This window comes from Peromyscus eremicus, chromosome 4 (assembly GCF_949786415.1).
Source record: "Peromyscus eremicus chromosome 4, PerEre_H2_v1, whole genome shotgun sequence".
Taxonomy (NCBI): Eukaryota; Metazoa; Chordata; class Mammalia; order Rodentia; family Cricetidae; genus Peromyscus; species Peromyscus eremicus.
In genome coordinates this window covers 86,344,458-86,362,522 of record NC_081419.1, presented here as the reverse complement: position 1 = coordinate 86,362,522, position 18,065 = coordinate 86,344,458, and the positions used below count along the sequence as shown (strand labels likewise).

At 40.9% G+C, this 18,065-nt stretch overlaps 1 protein-coding gene across 1 annotated transcript in view; it reads right to left on the bottom strand.

Moving 5' to 3' along the window:
- The window catches only part of Slc12a6 (solute carrier family 12 member 6), a 91,229-nt gene extending 73,750 nt beyond the window's left edge, over positions 1–17,479 (bottom strand). Inside the window, exon 1 of the mRNA XM_059261092.1 lies at positions 16,187–17,479. Within this exon, the coding sequence (XP_059117075.1) occupies positions 16,187–16,457 (271 nt within the window). The 5' untranslated portion in view covers positions 16,458–17,479. The remainder of the gene's footprint in view (positions 1–16,186) is intronic.
- Between the last annotated feature and the right edge of the window lie 586 nt (positions 17,480–18,065).

The window sequence follows — 18,065 nt, the reverse complement described above, 5'->3', positions numbered from 1 at the left end:
TTCAAAAGAAAAAAGAGCCTTGAGCAAATTCTAAGCTCTAATAATATGAACTGATACCTCAATTTACCTTGAAATACAAGGCCTTGGATGTAAAGTACACAAAGATTTCTTTCTTTTTCTTTCTTGTTCTTTTTTTTTCTTTTTCTTTTTTTTTTTTTTTTTTTTTAATTTTGTTTTGTTTTTGGAGACAGGTTTCTCCATGTAGTTTGGGTGCCTGTCCTGGATCTCACTCTGTAGATCAGGATGGCCTCGAACTCACAGAGATCCGCACAGCTCTGCCTCCTGAATGCTGGGATTAAAGGCGTGCGCCACCGCCGACTGGCTACATGAAGATTTCTTAAATTCAAAGATAAAAAGACAAGACTTATGATTAAAACAAACAATTGATAGATGGTGGCAGCGCAAGCCTTTGATTCTCCAATTTGGGAGGCAGAGGCAGACAGATCTCTGTGAGTTCCAGACCAGCCTGATCTACAGATCCAGTTCCAGGACAGCCAGGACTAACAGAGAAACCTTATCTTGAAAAAAAAAATTGACTAAGATAAACAAATAGCCATTTGTTACAAGGAAATATTTGTAAAAGTGCTCAGTGTCAAGGATCCTTGGGGAGATACAGATGAAAATGAAAAAGACTTGGAAAAAGTGAAGAGTAGATATAAGTATCTTGAGAGAAGTTCTGGAAGCTTTTTATAAATCTAAAACATACTTTTATCATATGACCCAGCACATTCTCTTGGTATTTTTAACCAAGGGTACTAAAAATATATATTTACAAAAAAAAAAAATCAAGCCAGCTTTATTCACAATAGCCCCAAATAGGAAACAGCCCAAGTATCAGTCAATAGGATAAATGCGTTACTTGATTCAGACAGTGGACTGTTACTAAACAATGAACAGGAATAAACTAGTAAATTCAACACCATAGCATTAGGTGTAATGCAGTATAGATAACACAAATGATACACATATTAATGTGGTGAGAAGTAAAACATTTTGATTCCTACAACTTTAAAATGCTTAAAAAATAGGTTAGTGAAGAAGAAAGGTGTGGTGTGCATTGCACAAGTTTTCCGTACATTTGAAATTTTTCATAGTGAAATGTTAGGAAATACAATAGCGGATCAACTTCAGCTTTAGTCAGTGTGGGGGTCAAGTCCACTTCACACACGGGCTGGAGAGCTGCATAAATGCTCTGTTTGTGCTTTGGTTTAGTGCTGAGAGAGCTGTTGTGCAGGCTTGGAATATTTACATTATCACATTTTAAAAATGTGTGGCATTTCAAAATAAAAAAATACTGAGGCTAGGCCAGGAGCTTTATGAAAAGCAGCATTTTTAATGCATCATTCCCATGGTGTTTTCTATATTAGGCCCAAAATGTACAAATTCCCTTTACTAATTAGTTATAGTAAAATGGTTTATTTGTAACTATATCTTTAAATTGTCAGGATAGTCATTCTTCAGAAGAATGAGATTTGGGGTAATTATTTTGAAATTATAACTTACCATGCCACCCCATGCAATTATGTATTTTTAGACTGAACTCACAATTCATGATAACCAATGTTTTGTCTGATTCAAACATTTATTAAGCAAAATAAAGACAAGTTAGGCTTAGTGAAAAGACTGGAACATCGGTAAGTCAGTAGAAAACTATTTTCACAAGGATTAAGTTGTAACACATTTTAATTATTCTATCCAATGGCAAAAATACTCAAATTTTGGGCAAATCATGTGTATTTTTATCTTGGTTCTTGGAAACTAACAGTTGTATTATATATGAATGTTGGGGAATATTATTTCAAGGTGTGTTACTTTTGTTTATGTTGTATTTGTTTAATTCTGTGAAGCTGTGTTACTTTGCCTGTGTAAAACACCTGATGTTCTAGTAAAGAGCTGAACGGCCAATGTCAAAGCAGGAGAAAGGATAGGCGAGGCTAGCAGGCTGAGAGAATAATATAGAAGGAGAAAACTGGGAGGAGAAAGCTAGGAGCCAGGGAAGGAGGTGGATTCCAGGGGCCAGCCACCCAGCTATACAGCAAGCCACAAAGTAAGAGTAAGATTTACAGAAGTAAGAGAACAGGAAAAGCCCAGACAGAGGCAAAAGGTAGACAGGATAATTTAAGAAAAACTGGTTAGAAAACAAGCCAAGCTAAGGTCGGGCATTCATAAGTAAGAATATGTCTCCGTGTGTGGTGGTATTGTGTTCCCAAAAATATTGTGCACCCTCATAAACTTATCTGGGGTCAGAGAACAGAACAGCCATGAGATACAAAGGTAGAAAATGGTGGCACTCACACCTTTAAACCTATCCTTCTGGAGGCATGGATCTCTGTGAGTTCAAGGCCACACTGGAAATAACCAGGCATGGTGACTCACGCCTTTAATCCCAGGAAGTGGTGGCAGAAAGCAGGAAGGTATATAGGGCGTGAGGACCGGGAACTAGAGCAGGTTAAGCTTTTAGGCTTCTGAGCAACAGTTGAGCTGAGATTCATTCTGGATGATGACTGAGAGGCTTCCAGTCTGAGGAAACAGGATCAGCTGAGGAATTAGCAAGACCTTCTAAGATTCATGTTACATCCGTGTGTATTTATTTGGGAGCTGCGTGGCAGGCCCCCAAAAAGAGCAAAAACAAAACAACATATGAATAACCTAAAGCCATATGATCTTTATTTTTTAATTTTTATTTATTTATTTTTGTTTTTTTGAGACAGGGTCTCACTATATAGCTCTGGCTGTTCTGGACTATGTAGACCAGGGTGGCCTCATTCATGGAGATCTGCCTGCCTCTGCCTCCTAAATCTTGGGATTCAAGGCATGTGCCACCATGCCAGGCCTAGAGTCATATGATCTTATTGCTGAAACAGGTGTTTTTTGTTTTGTTTTGTTTTGTTTTGGTCCTTATTTTGAGCCCAAGCTGGCCTGGAAATTGTGATCCTTGGCCTCCTGGGTACAGAAATAAAAGCAACCATTCCCATCTTGAAATAGTTTTAAGTTTCTTCTAATAAGCACTTATTTGAAAGTTGGGCCCATGATGTAAGAAAACTAATAGTGAGCAGTAAGCAAAACCCCTGGATTTAACAGCCCTATTTATTTACTGTGACAAATGCCATTCTGTGCACTTTTGAGAACAACCTGCAGATATGTTAGATATTTCATAATATATATAAATTTAAATAGAACTCACTTTTAAAATATGAAATTAAATTTGGGACACAAGGGCTGGAGAGATGGCTCAGCTGTTAAGAGTACTGGCTGCTCTGCTTCCAAGCCCCAACATGGAAGCTCACTACCATTAGTAATTCCAGTCTGAGGGAATCCATTGCATTCTTCAGCCTCCCTGGGCATCAGGCACACACACAGGACACAAACATCCATATAGGAAAAACACCCATACACATAAAATAAAAATAATAAAAACATTTTTAAAACTGAATACACAGAACAGACTAGATTTCATGAGCCCACACTGGCAAGTCTTTATCTATATACATCTGTTCACAGAATTCTCTCATTAACTTATACACATACAACCACACACTACACAGGACAAGGATTTATGAAAGTACCATGCTTACTGGGAATGCTGAGCTAAGAACAAAGAATTCTGGCCTTGAAACAGATCAAACCATCTGAACCTCTCCTAAACTGCAGTTCTAAGACACCATTCAAAGTACTTTCCCCTCTTAAGACTAAATGCCTGAGGGGAACCTTTAAATTATGCCCAGTTGATGGCTGCACACCTACAGTATTACTTCATCCCAAAGGGCATTTTAATAAAATGGCCAACAAAGCAGAAAATCCTTGTAGGCAGTTCCAACATATGATTGTTTTGAAAATATTCGAGGCCAGCCTGGTCTACTGAGCGAGATCCAGGAAAGGCGCAAAGCTACGCAGTGAAACCCTGTCTTGAAAAAACAAAAACAAAAAACAAACAACAACAACAAAAAAAAATCTATGGTAGGCTTTTCGTTTTTTGTTTTTTGAGACAGGTCTTACTGTGTAGTTCCAGATAGTCTAAAACTCACTAAATAGGCCAGGCTGGCCTGGACTCACAGAGATCCATCTGCTGCTGCCTCCCGAGTGCTAGAATTAAAGACCTGCACAACCACACCTGGCCTTATTGTAGCTATTCTTACTGAACCATTACAACTATTAGCCAGTGACCAAATAAATTAAAATTTTTCACTATTGATTAAGGTAAATTTATTAAACACCCTGAGCATAAATTATAAATTGGCTGGTTTATCCTCAGTTGTAAACTGTGCTCTATTTTATAATCTGTACAACCATAATATACAATATTCATCCTCCTGTAGAGATGAGGTGAGGAGAAAATATGGAATATACTTCAGTTTTAGAAGGCACTGTTTCAGAAATGGAAGTAACATGTTTTGATGATAGTCTCCCCTCTTGCCCCCTTTTGCTCCTCTCACTCCCACTGAACTCTTTCTTTCCAGTGAGTCCCCCCTTCTCGTTTCATGTATTTTTAAAATGGCCCACTGAGGTTAATTAGTGTTGCTTGCATAAGCATGGCATGGGTTATTCAGCAGGAGCACAGGCAACCTACCAGTGGCTACACCACTGAAGAAAAGTGACACCTCACCCACTTCTCCAGCAGCTATTCGCTACCAATAACTCCTCAGTTAGGCATGTGGCCTACTGAGTCCCTCCTTCTATCATATATTTAAAATAGCAGAATTGAAGAACTTATAAAGAAGTGTAAAACTTCCCCCAAATTGTAACTTCTTACATCATAGAGAAGAATATGTTGCATATGTTAGAACATAGATCTGTGTGTGTGTGTGTGTGTGTGTGTGTGTGTGTGTGTGTGTGTGTAAGCCAGAAAAGGAAATCAAGTGTCTTCTTCTACGTCTGTCTTATTCTCCTGAAACAAGGTCTCTCACTAAACTTGAAGTTCATTGTTTCTGGAGAAGCAGGCTAGCCAGTGAGCCCCAGATCTACCTGCTGCCATCTCCCAATGCTGGGGCTACAGACACATGCAGCCATGCTGGGCCTTTATGTGGGTGCTGGGATTTGAACCCTGATCCTCATGCTTATACAGCAAGCACTCTCATCCACTAAGTAATCTTCCCAACCCTAAAGCAGTGATTCTTAAGCAAAAACACAGTTGCATGAAAGACAAGCCTATTCCCTACTTCTATCCAGAAACAATGGTAGAGAAACACCACTCAACTTTCCCATGGAGTATGGCATTATTTGGAGGGGCAGGCACACATATGAAAGATGATTAACCACTATTTTAGAATAGTGTTTTGAAAATTATTTCTGGTGAAGGCTATCTTTTTTCTATTCACTGAGACAGGGTCTCCAATAGCCCAGGCCGGCCTCAAGCTCACTATATAGTGGATGGAGACGGGCCTTAAAGGCCCGATCTTCCTGCCTCCACCTTCCCAGGAATGTGTCACCATGCCAAACAGAATTTGTTACATTTCCAATTCATTACAAGAAATAACAAAGTGAGTTAATAAAAAAATGAAGATACACCAAATACAATTGCCAAGTTTTTTTAAATTATGAAATTCAACAGCTGTAAGATTGCTCTATCAATCTACTGTGCAGGCTTCTAAAATTCCAATTTCTTACCTTACTTCCTCAGACAGGCGATGAACAGCTCATGACCCAGCAACGTCTGCATACTGCACTCTGAATGGCTACTTTACAGAATGCTGTAAACATCTCACAGAAGATAATGAACAGTTCACTACTTAAATTTAGAGTTACTGCTTTTGCTGGAGCCTGTTAAGTATACTCTCATTCTCCAGTAAAAGACGAATCTACACTTTCCCTATTTATCATATTCAGCAAACCCTTTTATCTATTTGCTACTGAGAGACTGAATAATAGTTTAAAATATCAAAATGATGGGCTGGAAAGATGGGTCAGTGGTTAAGAGCACTTTGCAACTTCGCAAGAGTTGGTCTTGCAGAGGAATTCAATTCAATTCCAGCATCCACATGGTGGTTCACAACTATCTGTGACTCCAGCCCCAGGGGATCTGTTGCCCTCTTCTGACCTCTGAAGGCTCCAGGGACACACATAGTGCACATACATACATGTATTCTAAACACCCATACACAAAATTAAATAAGTAAATCTAAAATTTTTTAAGCTAAATGATAAAAAATTCTAAGTTTTATCTCACTTAGCATATATGTAGAGAAAGGGTGAATGAATTACTTTGTGAAGACTAGGTATCATCTTGGCAAGTACTTACTATTTAAACTATGAAAACAGATTTTTATGAAATGTTAGTAGTGGTTAACATTTAATAAATTTTAGCACTGGAAGTCTAAAAGATAATAGAAGACATTACTTCATGGTGGATTCTACCATGTCTGTCTCAGACGAAGAACCATGCATTTATTCTGTATTACCGGAATGCCACCACATACCAGAAACAGGAAAGAAACAGTGCAAGACACTGTCCCCTGCCCCGCAGGAGCTTGAAGTCTTGTTAGCTAAATAACTATAACATACACAAGAAAAGAAAGACCCAGGAAAGTGTAACAGTCCACCACTCTGCCGCTGCTTCAGGAGCCCAAAGCTCCTGAGCTCACAGAGAGTTCACTGGACGCAGCGGCTAGCTAACTGCAGAGCAGCTTCAGTCCTTTTTGGCAGCAGTGTCCAAACAGTCAACGAAGTCGGACTGAACGGCTCTGGGAATTCCAGGCTCGGCTCTTGAAAGTCATCTCTTTAATCCTTGTAACTTTCTGTACAGGGCTGTTGTCCCCTTGATCTAATGTCATTATAGCCCAGGTATAAGTGGATCCAAGACTCACCAACCAAAGAGGTAGCACTGGAAGCTAAGCATACAGAAAGCTCAGTTTCTCACTGCAGGTTTGATACTTTATCTATGCCACTTTGTTTTTCTAATATTATACAGTTGGTAGGTTAAAAATGTGTTTCTACTGATTATGAAGTCTATAGAACGAAAACATGACACTAAACAACATATTGTCAAAACTGTAAACATAAGAACAATAAAAACACAATCCCAATAAGATGTCCTTGTTAACAAAATAATCAATCAACCAACCACTGTTGTTTGATGGTGTCAGCTGTTGACCCCAGGGCCTTCCACATGCTATGTTAGTAGTCTATCACTGAGCAGCTTCCCGAGTTCAGGACCATCCTTGTTAATTTACTTCCTACTTCAAAGAACAAATGCTTTTATGAATCACTGCTTTCTTAACTGTCCCCAACCCCAAAAAGTCCACTTACAAAGAGATTTACTGAGCCAGGCATAGTGGTATTGAATGCCTGTAATCCAGGAACTCTGGGGGTTGAAGGAGGAGGCTCCCACACTCAAGGCCAGCGTGGGCTAAACAGCAAGACTGCCTCAAAAACCAAAACAAAACAAAAATTTAAAAATAATAATAAAATGTAAGAAAAAATTCACTAAGGCTTGGAATGAAATATGAACATGCATGAACTTTACTGATGAACCAATGTAAAGTGTCCATTAGCTCAGCAGTACTACATGGTGCTGAACATGAGCACTATCATTTGTGTATGTAATAATGAAATATACATTTCTAGGCCAAATTACCTTCAAGAAACGTGGACTCTAGCAATCCAAAGAACATGTAATTGTATTGCCTTCCACTTGTAGTTTTCCCTTGAATGTCAGGCAAAATAATGTCCTAGAGAATAAAAACTGTATTTCTTTAATACCTCTATTATATCACTATATAACTACTATTTAATAAACATTCTGGCAGGGCCAGCCTATGTAAAAATGAAAACACTACTGCTAGAATCACACAGATCTCCTAGAAGATCACTGCTTCTTAATGATCTGCATGACCTTGCTCAGGCTACTTATCTGATACCTCAGTTTTTCTCCTAAACAAGAAAAAGTTAATCTTAGCAGGAAAAAACAAAAACAAAAAAAATCTTGGTAAAAAAATATCAAAACTTCTTTTTTAAAGGAAAGAATTAACCTTATCTAATACAGAAGAAAATTAATCCTAGCTCCTATTTGCGTTTAGTGTATTCAATGGAATACAGCATACTGCTAAACTAGAAAAAAAAGTCAGTCTTTTACATGCATCTTAGGATGTTAACTGGCCACTTGTGAAAATAAGTATTATTTATTATATGTTTAAATAAGATAATAAATACAAATAATCTCAAAGCAAAATAAATTTTATCTGGATTCAGTTTCTCGTAACTCCTTAAGGTAAAAACACACATGTGTATGCACAAGTATTTACTTAGAGGTGTTTTTCTTTAACTAGCAATATGAAAAATGAATAGCTTTTCATCAGTGAAAGCAAACCTAACTAGTAAGATGTAAGAAATTCAAATGCCTTTAGCCAAAATCTTAAATCCACCAAATGATTATAAGAGCAACAGATAAATGCTATCACTTGGCTTTAGCTATGGACTTCTCAAGGTCACGAGAAACATAACAAGGATTATCAAATGCAGCAATAAAAACACAAACCAAAAGCTGCCACTGATTATTTAGGTGAAGAAAATAGAGGCTGGACTGGAGATCTTTAACAGAAAGGACTAAAATAAGGAGTAAAAAGTAAAACTAAGAAAGAACTCAGTGAGGTGGTAAGGAAGGTTAAAGGCATGCGTCTCCAAGTCTGACTACCCGGGTTCAATCCCCAGGACCTACATGGTACAAGAAGAGAATCACCTCCCCAAGGTTGTCCTCAACCTCCACACATGCCCCAAGGTGCACACTTGTATACCCCACCCACAAAAATAAAACAAATACTAAAAGAAAAACTAAATTAAATGTAAACAAAACAAATATCTGCCACTGCCCAATAATTTAATACAGCTTTTTTCTTCTAGTTTTGTGTTTTGAAGGATTTATTTTTGACTGTTTGTATCTATGTGTGGATGGGAGTGTGTGTGCATGTGAATACCAGTGCCTCTGGAGGCCCAAGTCATCAGACCCTCTGAAGCCAGAGCTACAGGCTCTTCTCAGATGCCGGACCTGAGGGCTGAGGCTCAACTCGGGTCTTCTGCAAGAACAGTGTATGCTTTTAACTGCTGAGCTGGCACTCCAACCCTAAAACCTGCAAAATTGAATTTAATCTTCTCAGTTACTCTATGAAAAATTTCAACATTTTAAATTTTGCATAGTTCTCAGATTTACTATTGCATATTTGGGGTGTGTGTGTGTGTGTGTGTGTGTGCAGGCAAATTTGTATGCATATGATGGTGGAAATCAGAGGATAACTTTTTAGGAATTGATTTTCTCCTTCCATCATGTAGATCCTGGTACTAAACTCAGGTTATCAGGTTTGGTGGCAGGCATTTTTACCCACGGAACCACCTTGCCAGCCATGAGATTAATTTATTCTGACTTGATTATGAAATCTTGTTAAATAAGTTTCACTACTGACTTAACAACAGCTTAAAAGTTGGACTCACAGCTGGACACTAGTGATAAACTCCTTTAGTTCCAGCACTCAGGAGGCAGAGACAGGCAGATATCTGTGAGTTCAAGGACAGAGCAAGTTCCAGGACAGCCAAGACGGTTACACAGAGAAACTCTGTCTTGAAAAACAAAACAAAAAAAACTAAAAATCAGAACGACAGCTCAGAGGGTAAAGGGCCTGCTGGCGAACGGGGAACTGAATGTGATTCCCAGCACCCATGTAACAAGCTGAGGGTGATAGAGCATGCCTGCCATCCCAGAACTGGGGAAGCAGAGGCAAGCTGATGCTGAGGCACACTGGCTAGCCAGCCTAGCCTAACTGGTGAGCCCTAAATCCCAGTGAGAGGCCCTACCTATCTCAAAAGCAAGATGGATGGCTCCAGAGAAATGATACCCAAAATTGGCTTCTGGTCTCCACTTATACAAGTGCTTATGTACACACACACACACACACACACACACACACACAGCACTTCAAAAATAAAATACGTACTTGGTAGTAGAGATAGGATGTTAATGAATTTGAGACCAACTGAAACTACAGAGTTGCCCAGACCAACCTTTGCTATGTACAAATATCCTATCTCAACAACAACAACAAAATTTAAATGCATGGCTGCAGATATGCTTAGTAACAGAGCATGGTATGTATGCCATGCAGCTTGCAGGATACCAGGCCCTGGGTTCAGGCCCTAATTACACACAGGTTCACATGTGTGGGCATATACATACACACAGACACTCATGGGGCAGCAGTAATAAAATGTTCTGAAAACAAGAAATGTTAAAATATGACAAGTGTATACTTTAGAAGTAAGCAAAATACTTCTTATTAACCAACCATTGAACCATTCAGGCAAAGTGTTACATGTATGTGCCTGCATATGTTATATATTATGTGGGTTTGTGTTTATGCCTTCATATGTAATTAAAGATTACAATACACTAAAGCACTAATTTGAGAGTATTAATAGAAATACTTTGTTTTCCTATTCATCTATAAAATTTATTAAAACACTATTTTGTTTAACATTTAATAAAAATGGATTTTGGAATTCCAGCAATGAGCACTTCAAATTTTCATATCTACTGTAAAGAGATATGTACTGCCAAAAACCTAAAATGCACGTAATTTGATTTATTCTCAGTTAACAAGCCTATTAGTTGTAGAATGTGCCTAAGGGCATTGGGCCAAAAGAGGCAAGGGTAGTGAGGACTGAATGCCAGCTTGCTCTTCCCAGTGAAGCCATAAGCTTACAGCCATAATGGTTCAGGTGGTGGTACCTTGTTAGAATCTGTGCCAAGTCCTTGGTAGTCCAGAAATGTTTACTGGTCACGAGGAGCAAAAGAGAAAACAGCCATGATCCAAAAGCATACAGGGTAATATTGTCCTGACAGGTCATTGTAGGCTGTCTTAAGTAACAGCATTGGAATGTCCTGATAGGTCATTACAGGTTGCCTTAAATAGCACTCCCCTTATACTAATAGTTTTAAAACAGAAAGCATGTTTTTTGTAAGGCTCCAGACCTCCAGGAGGATCTTCCATCCCTTGTGCTTTTCCATTAGTAAAAGTTGACATCAGGATATACTGTATGAGAAAACAATCTATTTTCAGTAAAAGGACAAAAGTTGTGAGAGTCTGAAGCCAATAAACAGGCCACCAAGAGGAAAAGCATGTGGGCTTTTAGTGGGGACATGGAAGAGAACACTACAGCTGGGAGATCAGAAGTCGACACAATCACTGTACCAATCGATGGTACTTAATCCATAGCTACCATATTCTAGGACTGCCTCTAGTATAGAAAACACTCCCTACTAAACCAGCTCTTAAAATTTCAAACCTTAGCCAGGTGGTGGGGGCGCACACCTTTAATCCCAGGATGCGGGAGGCAGAGGCAGGCAGATCTCTGTGAGTCTGAGGCTAGCCTGGGCTACAGAGTGGGGCCAAAGCTACGTAGAGAAACCCTGTCTCAAAAAACCAATATATATATATATATTTATATATTTTTTTTCAAACCTTTTTGGGGACAATGGGGGAAAGTGATCCTGGGTCAGGCCAAAGGCCTGTGAGTGCTAAGCAAACTCTCTACCACTAAGCTGGATTTCCTTACCTTGCTTTTTCTGACAAGGACCTATGTTGCCTAGGCTGATCTCGAACTTGTGATCTTCCTGCCTCTGCCTCCTGAGTGCACAACTCAACCTTTTATAGTTTTCATTTATAGGATAAAAGCTGAGAAAATAGAAAATGGCTCTTCAGGTACTTATTACAACAATAAATTGTAAACATTTTCCAAGCTTTTCTTTCCTTCGTGTGTGTGTGTGTGTGTGTGTGTGTGTGTGTGTGTGTGTGTCTGTGTGTCTGTGTGTGTGTGTCAGGGTGGAGAGTGGGAATTAAGAGAGCCAGAGGGAGAAAGCTAGAGCATATCATCTTACCTGTAAATACTCCAACATTTTAATATTGTGTATTTCAAATTCCCTCAGTTACTGTGACTTTCATTTGTTTTTGAGGCAGCGTCTCACTACGTTGTCCAGGCTGGTGGCCTATTTGCAGACACAACTGATTCTTCTAGCTCACTGTCCTGAGTACTGGGATTACTGACGCACAGTATCATTCTCAGTCCCCGTTATCTCAAAAGTGTCTTTTTATAGTTGTTCTGGTCACTGTAGGAGTCAATCCAAACCTACACACTGCATTGATTGATGTGGTTCTTTTAAATCTATAAAAGCTTCCCTCTTTATCACTCTTCTACCCTTTGCCATCTATGTTTTGAAGGAGCTAGTTATTAAGTAAAATTTCTCATATTCTGGATTTGGCTAATGGCTTTTGTGGCTCAGAGTAGTATTAGCATATTATCAAGTTTTTCTTTTCTTTTTTGGGGGCGGGTGTTTCGAGACAAGGTTTCTCTGTGTAGCTTTGGTGCCTGTCCTGGATCTCACTCTGTAGACCAGGCTGGCCTCGAACTCAGAGATCCTCCTGGCTCTGCCTCCTGAATGCTGGGATTAAAGGCATGCGCCACTGCCACTCAACCATATTATCAAGTTTTAAAATAAGCTGTACCAAATTTAACTGCATCTTCAGTTGATTCATCAATACCCACTTCCGTGAGCTGTCCTGTGAATTCTACTAGCTTTAGGGATGGACAAAGGTACCTAAGAAGGTATGCCATAAGCAAGGAGGCAGTAGAACACTATAAAGTTTAATGTTAATATTGGGTGTGAAGAGCAGGAGGAAAACAGTTGTAACCTAAAATCAAAATATTTTGGAAGGCCAGGGAGACGGATCGGTCACAAAGTGCTTGCCAAGCACGCAAGAGAACTGGAGCTCAGATTCCCCAGTACTCACATGAAAAGTTGGGTGCAACCTTATGTGTCTATGATATCAACACTGTGGATCCTAGGGGCTTGCTGGCCAGCCCCTCAGTCTGGCTAAACAGGCGAGCTCCAGGTTCAGTGAGAGTCCCTGTTTTAAAAAGTAAAGTGTAGAGGACAACACTCAATGTTACCTTTGACCTCTACACATCCATGTCCACACTTGTACATACGTATATACATAAACCCATACAAACATTTTGGATATGTGACACCAAAATGTCTTTTTTTAAAAAATCTATCAGAGAATGCTATCAAGCCAGCTAAAAGGGTACCAAATCAATATTTTAATAAGCTATCCATTTTACTTCCTTACATAATGTCACATAAGGAGTCAAAGTAAAACATGGAGGTAGTCAATAAGCATTAATAGTATATCTAAGAAGAGCATATATACAGTGAAATTCATTTGTTTTGGCTTTGGAGGAAACACTGAAGATGTTTATTTGAAAAGTTTTTTTTTTTTTTTTTTTTTTTTTTGGTTTTTCGAGACAGGGTTTCTCTGTGTAGCTTTGCGCCTTTCCTGGAACTCGCTTTGGAGACCAGGCTGGCCTCGAACTCACAGAGATCCGCCTGGCTCTGCCTCCCGAGTGCTGGGATTAAAGGCGTGCGCCACCACCGCCCGGCCCGAAAAGTATTTTTAAGTGCTTGGTGAAGCCAGGAATAGTGGTGCACCCTTTTAATACCAGCACTTAGGAGGCAGAGGCAGACTACTCTGTGAGTTCAAGGCCAGCTTTGTGTACATATCAAGCGCTAGGTCAGCTAAGACTACATAATGAGACCTTGTTGAAAAACAAACAAACAAACAAACAAAAAGGTGCTTGGCATTTTAAAACTACAGTCCTATGAAAAGCAAAACACACTACTTCCCAAGTTTCCTACTCCGCTTTAGCCCTCACATTAGGGACTGGATGAGACCTATTCATACCATATCACAGAACTGAGAGAGCAACTGGGTGGTGATTCCAATCACTTACAATGTAGTGATTCCAAGCATAGATAAATATTCTGGACTGTCCTTTAACATTTAAGAAAAAGCTAGATGTGCCTTAACCACTTGGTGCACTTTGGTTCACCTTTCAAATGCCAGCTCAGATATGAAAGTGTTTTCCATGTATGTGGTATTAATCATTCTTCCTCTCTGAGCTGTGGTCAACACTGGCATCATAACTGAACCAGCTGAAAGAGGTTTTTGTTTTTTAATATTAACATAAATAAACCAGAATCTATAGAAATGGAACTAGGACGGAAATGTTGAAAACAATTCTCTAGCTCAGTGGTTCTCAACCTTCCTAATGCCTCAACCCTTTAATACAGTTCCTTATGTTGTGGTGACCCCAACCATAAAATTATTTTCACTGATATTTCACAACCCTATAAATGTAAATATCTGTGTTTTCTGTTGGTCTTAGCCAACCCCTGTAAAAAGACTGACAATCCCCCAGGGGTCATGACCCATAGGTTGAGAACCACCGCTCTAGATACTACACATCAGATGAAGGTTCTCTGCTTCAATAGTGGCAACTCCTTCATCTCCTTTTATCACTTTATCTTTTTAGCTTCTGTTGAATTTGTGTCTTTGGATATGTCTGGAAGTTCAACTCACTATTGAGTACAAAATAGATCTGACATCACACATTATACACTAGGTGCAAAAACTGTCCTTGGGAACTTTACAGCCTGATTGGATTGTGGAAGAGAGTATGTAAACAACAAAGTAAAGTGATACATATACTGCAGTCATGGTCTAGAGTAGGGATATAGGGACAAAAGACCTGATTTCATTGACTAGAACACAGGACTGAAGCAGAAGAGGTATCAGAACTCCTTGAAGGGACTTATCTAGACTATAGTTTTGAACTGACATTTTAACAATTTAAATGTGGTGTGATGGATTAAAGACTAAAACTATAATTTGGAAGTAATTTGGTACAGGCTGGGGATGTAGCTCAGTTGAGAGAGTACAAGAGAGGCCTTGAGTTTCATCTACCGCATCACATAAAACTGGGTGTGGTTGACAAGGCCTTTAATCTCTGCACCTGGGAGGTGGAGGTGGAGGATCAGGAGTTCAGGCGCATCCTGGACCACACAGACTGTTTAAGGCCAGGATGAGCTACATGAGATCCTGTCACAAAAACAAATAAATATATAAGCAAAAAATCAAATAAAAATTTGGCATAGGAGGAAATTACAATGTTTTATTCCATATTTTAACTTTAACATAGTGTGTATAATCCAGTGTAAGATTTAGCAAGCGGTGGAAAGCAGTTAGACCAGGAATTGACATATAATACTGCCATAAAAAAATGACTAAGGATTAGTGAATTCTAGAACTATAAACTTTACCAAGTATATCTTGTCTCAAGACATTTAAAAACAAACAAAATTGAGGAACTAAAACTGGCTTCCGGAACACTGAAGGTCAGGAGGAACAGTATTTCCTGAAGCCGGAAATGGCAAGTCACTCTTGCTTTCACAAGTCAGTGGCCAAGGCCATGTTTTCAAACTTGAGTAGAATGTTTAGGAGTCTCTAGGATGCTAAAGGGAATTTTTTTTTTTCATCTAGAAGATTACACTCATCAGAATGTGGCATAAAACTAAGACACAGTTCTCCAACTTTTTTTCTTGAGTTTGAAAAAGATACCTTATCTCTCTTTGCATCCCCCTTTCCCTCCAAATCAAATGAAAACTTCTAACATAAGCCAGTCTGCGAAGTTCAAGGTCAACTCAGGGAAGCAGTCAATATGAGCAGAAGTGGCTCCTGGATGTCCTGACTACGAAACCCAATAAAATACACAAAATAGTTTGTCTAAAGTTCAGCAGTGAAGTGATGTGGGAATCGGGCATTAGCTGCCTCTTTGCAAGTTCCATTCAACAGAGTAGCATCTCCTTGAGTGAACTTAGCTACTTTAAACATTCTATAAAAACATGAATTTAAAAAAAATCATTTTATGGCACACAGCAGTCTCTGGAAGAAGCCACTAAGACATTAGCAGTAACTACTCCTTGCAACCTGCCTTAAAAACCGACTGTAAGAGTCAAAGCCTCAAAGCTGTATAGAGAAAGCACATACCCAGGCCCATTAAATTTTACAGTTTAGGATTCTCTGTGTTGCAAGCTATTTAATTCTTTGTTATTTGTCTTTAACCAAAAACAGTCACTTTAGTTATAAGATAACAAAAAATAAGGAAATCAAAATATGCCTTTCCTTGCCTTCTTGCCATCAGATACCTTCCCAAACGCCAAATGTCTACTGCAGTGACCTACTCTGGTCACTAGCATCACAGAAAAGGGGGCCGTAATTCCTGGTGATCATTATAAAATGGAAAAGGTAGTTATCCTGCGTGAACAACCCAGGGGTTGAAAGACCCGGTCCTCCAGGTTTCTACTTACCTTCGGTAACATCCTGGGGGTTAGAAGTCCGGTCACTGGAAGGATCTAGGGCAACAGTTGCCAGAGAAGTAGTGGCCCCAGACAGTTCACTCATAGGCTCACTACGGCTTGTTTCTGGCACACTTTCTCGGGAGCTAAATCTTACTCGCGAACTAGATCGAGAGCTGAGGTCTGGGCTGGTGTCTGACAAACCGGGAATGTCATCAATCTTTGTTGGTGTCACCATGAACCGAACTGAAGACATCTTGGTGGTGACTTCTGGAGGATGCATTTTCCCCCCTTTTTAACAATGAAAAAGGAAACGCTCACAAAAACTCTTCCTCCTACACTAGCTACTTTTGATTGCAAAAATAGAATACTTAAAAAAAAAAAACCCTCAATTACCTTGATTTACATCCCACAAAGGCCCAATTAAGAATCCTTCTACTTAGAATTCCAGCCAACTGTTTTATAAAGTGCACCAGCAGTTAACTGAAAAATAATTTTTGAAAAACAAAATGAGAACAAATCGATGCTAATCTTGCGTGACTTGGTTCCTTCAGAATCCTAGGCTATCTCCCCTGGTCCAGGGCTGAGGGCTCCATGCCATGATCTCACAGCAGCTGGTGATGCCTCCCTCTGCTCAACCCCCAGATCCTGATGAGGTAGTTAGTCCTTCCTCTGCTGAGTGTCCCACGGTTCTGAGGAAAGAGCATGCAGGCCCACCCTTATCAGACGAATATATAGCGTGGATCAGATTGCGAAAAGGTGTGCACTGGCCACCTGTTGTGTATCAGGTGAATACCCCACAGGTCTGGCTGGGAGGAGGTGTGTGCTGAGCCACCCGATGTTTTTGAGGTCGACAATCCACTTGGGTCTGGTGGGAGAGATGCACATGCATAACGGGAAAAATACCCCCACACTACAGGATGGAGAGAAAAAAAGAGGACAGCGACGAGAGGATGCCGGGGCAGAGTGGATTCCTGCCTCCCGGAGATCTCGTCCTGGCAGAGGAGCTGCAGGCGGCGGCTAGCGGATCAGGGCAGCTCCGACAGCAGCTCCGGGTCGTGGCAGGTCGTCGCGAGTCCCTGGAGCCCACGACCGCTCGCCGTGTTTGCGCCGCGTGTGACAGGACGCGTTTTTCCCCCGGGCCCGGCGCGGGTGGCCTCTCGCCGGCTTTCCTTGGGTCTCAGCCGAGAAGACGGCCACGCAGGTTGGTCCCCGGCTAGGAAGGAGGAGGTCGCAGGTGCGGGATCCCGCGCCAGCTGATGCGGGTGCGCGCGCAGCTGTTGTTTACTAGCCGCTAACTGTTTCGGAGCGGCGGCGCGCACGAGGCCCCCTCCCCGGCAGACGCCCGAGGCCGTTACGTGACCTCGCCGCCCCCTGCCCCGGGCGCGGCGGGCTCTGCCCGCGCCGCCGCAGCCCTCCCCTTCCCGCCCCGCTCGTTCCTCATTCGAGGTTAACCGTCCGGAGAAGTCTGGGGAGCAGCTGGAGGGCGGCGCCGTCCTGAGGGCACCAGCAGCCCCGCCCGGAGTCTGCAGAGCAGAGACAGCTCGCAGCGCGCCTGCGCCGGCCGGCCGGCGGCTCTCACGTGGAGCACGACGGGAATTGCAGTCCACCCCCGGGCCTGACTGTGTGTGGCGGGATGCCTTTTCTCTCTCCTGTCACCTGTGCTGCATGGATTCTGGATGCAGCTCAGAGGCAGTCAACGCTCATTTACCCCGGGACCGCAAGGGTCATCTTTACTCAGAATATCTCAGAAACCTTAACTTTCTGGCACCCAAACCTCCCGTTACCACATCTATTTACCTTAGATGGGACCCTCAGTGTAAAATTTCACGTCTTTTCTGAAAAACCTGTATCTTCATCTTCAGTTTAGGCTACTTTCCTACTTCTTGTT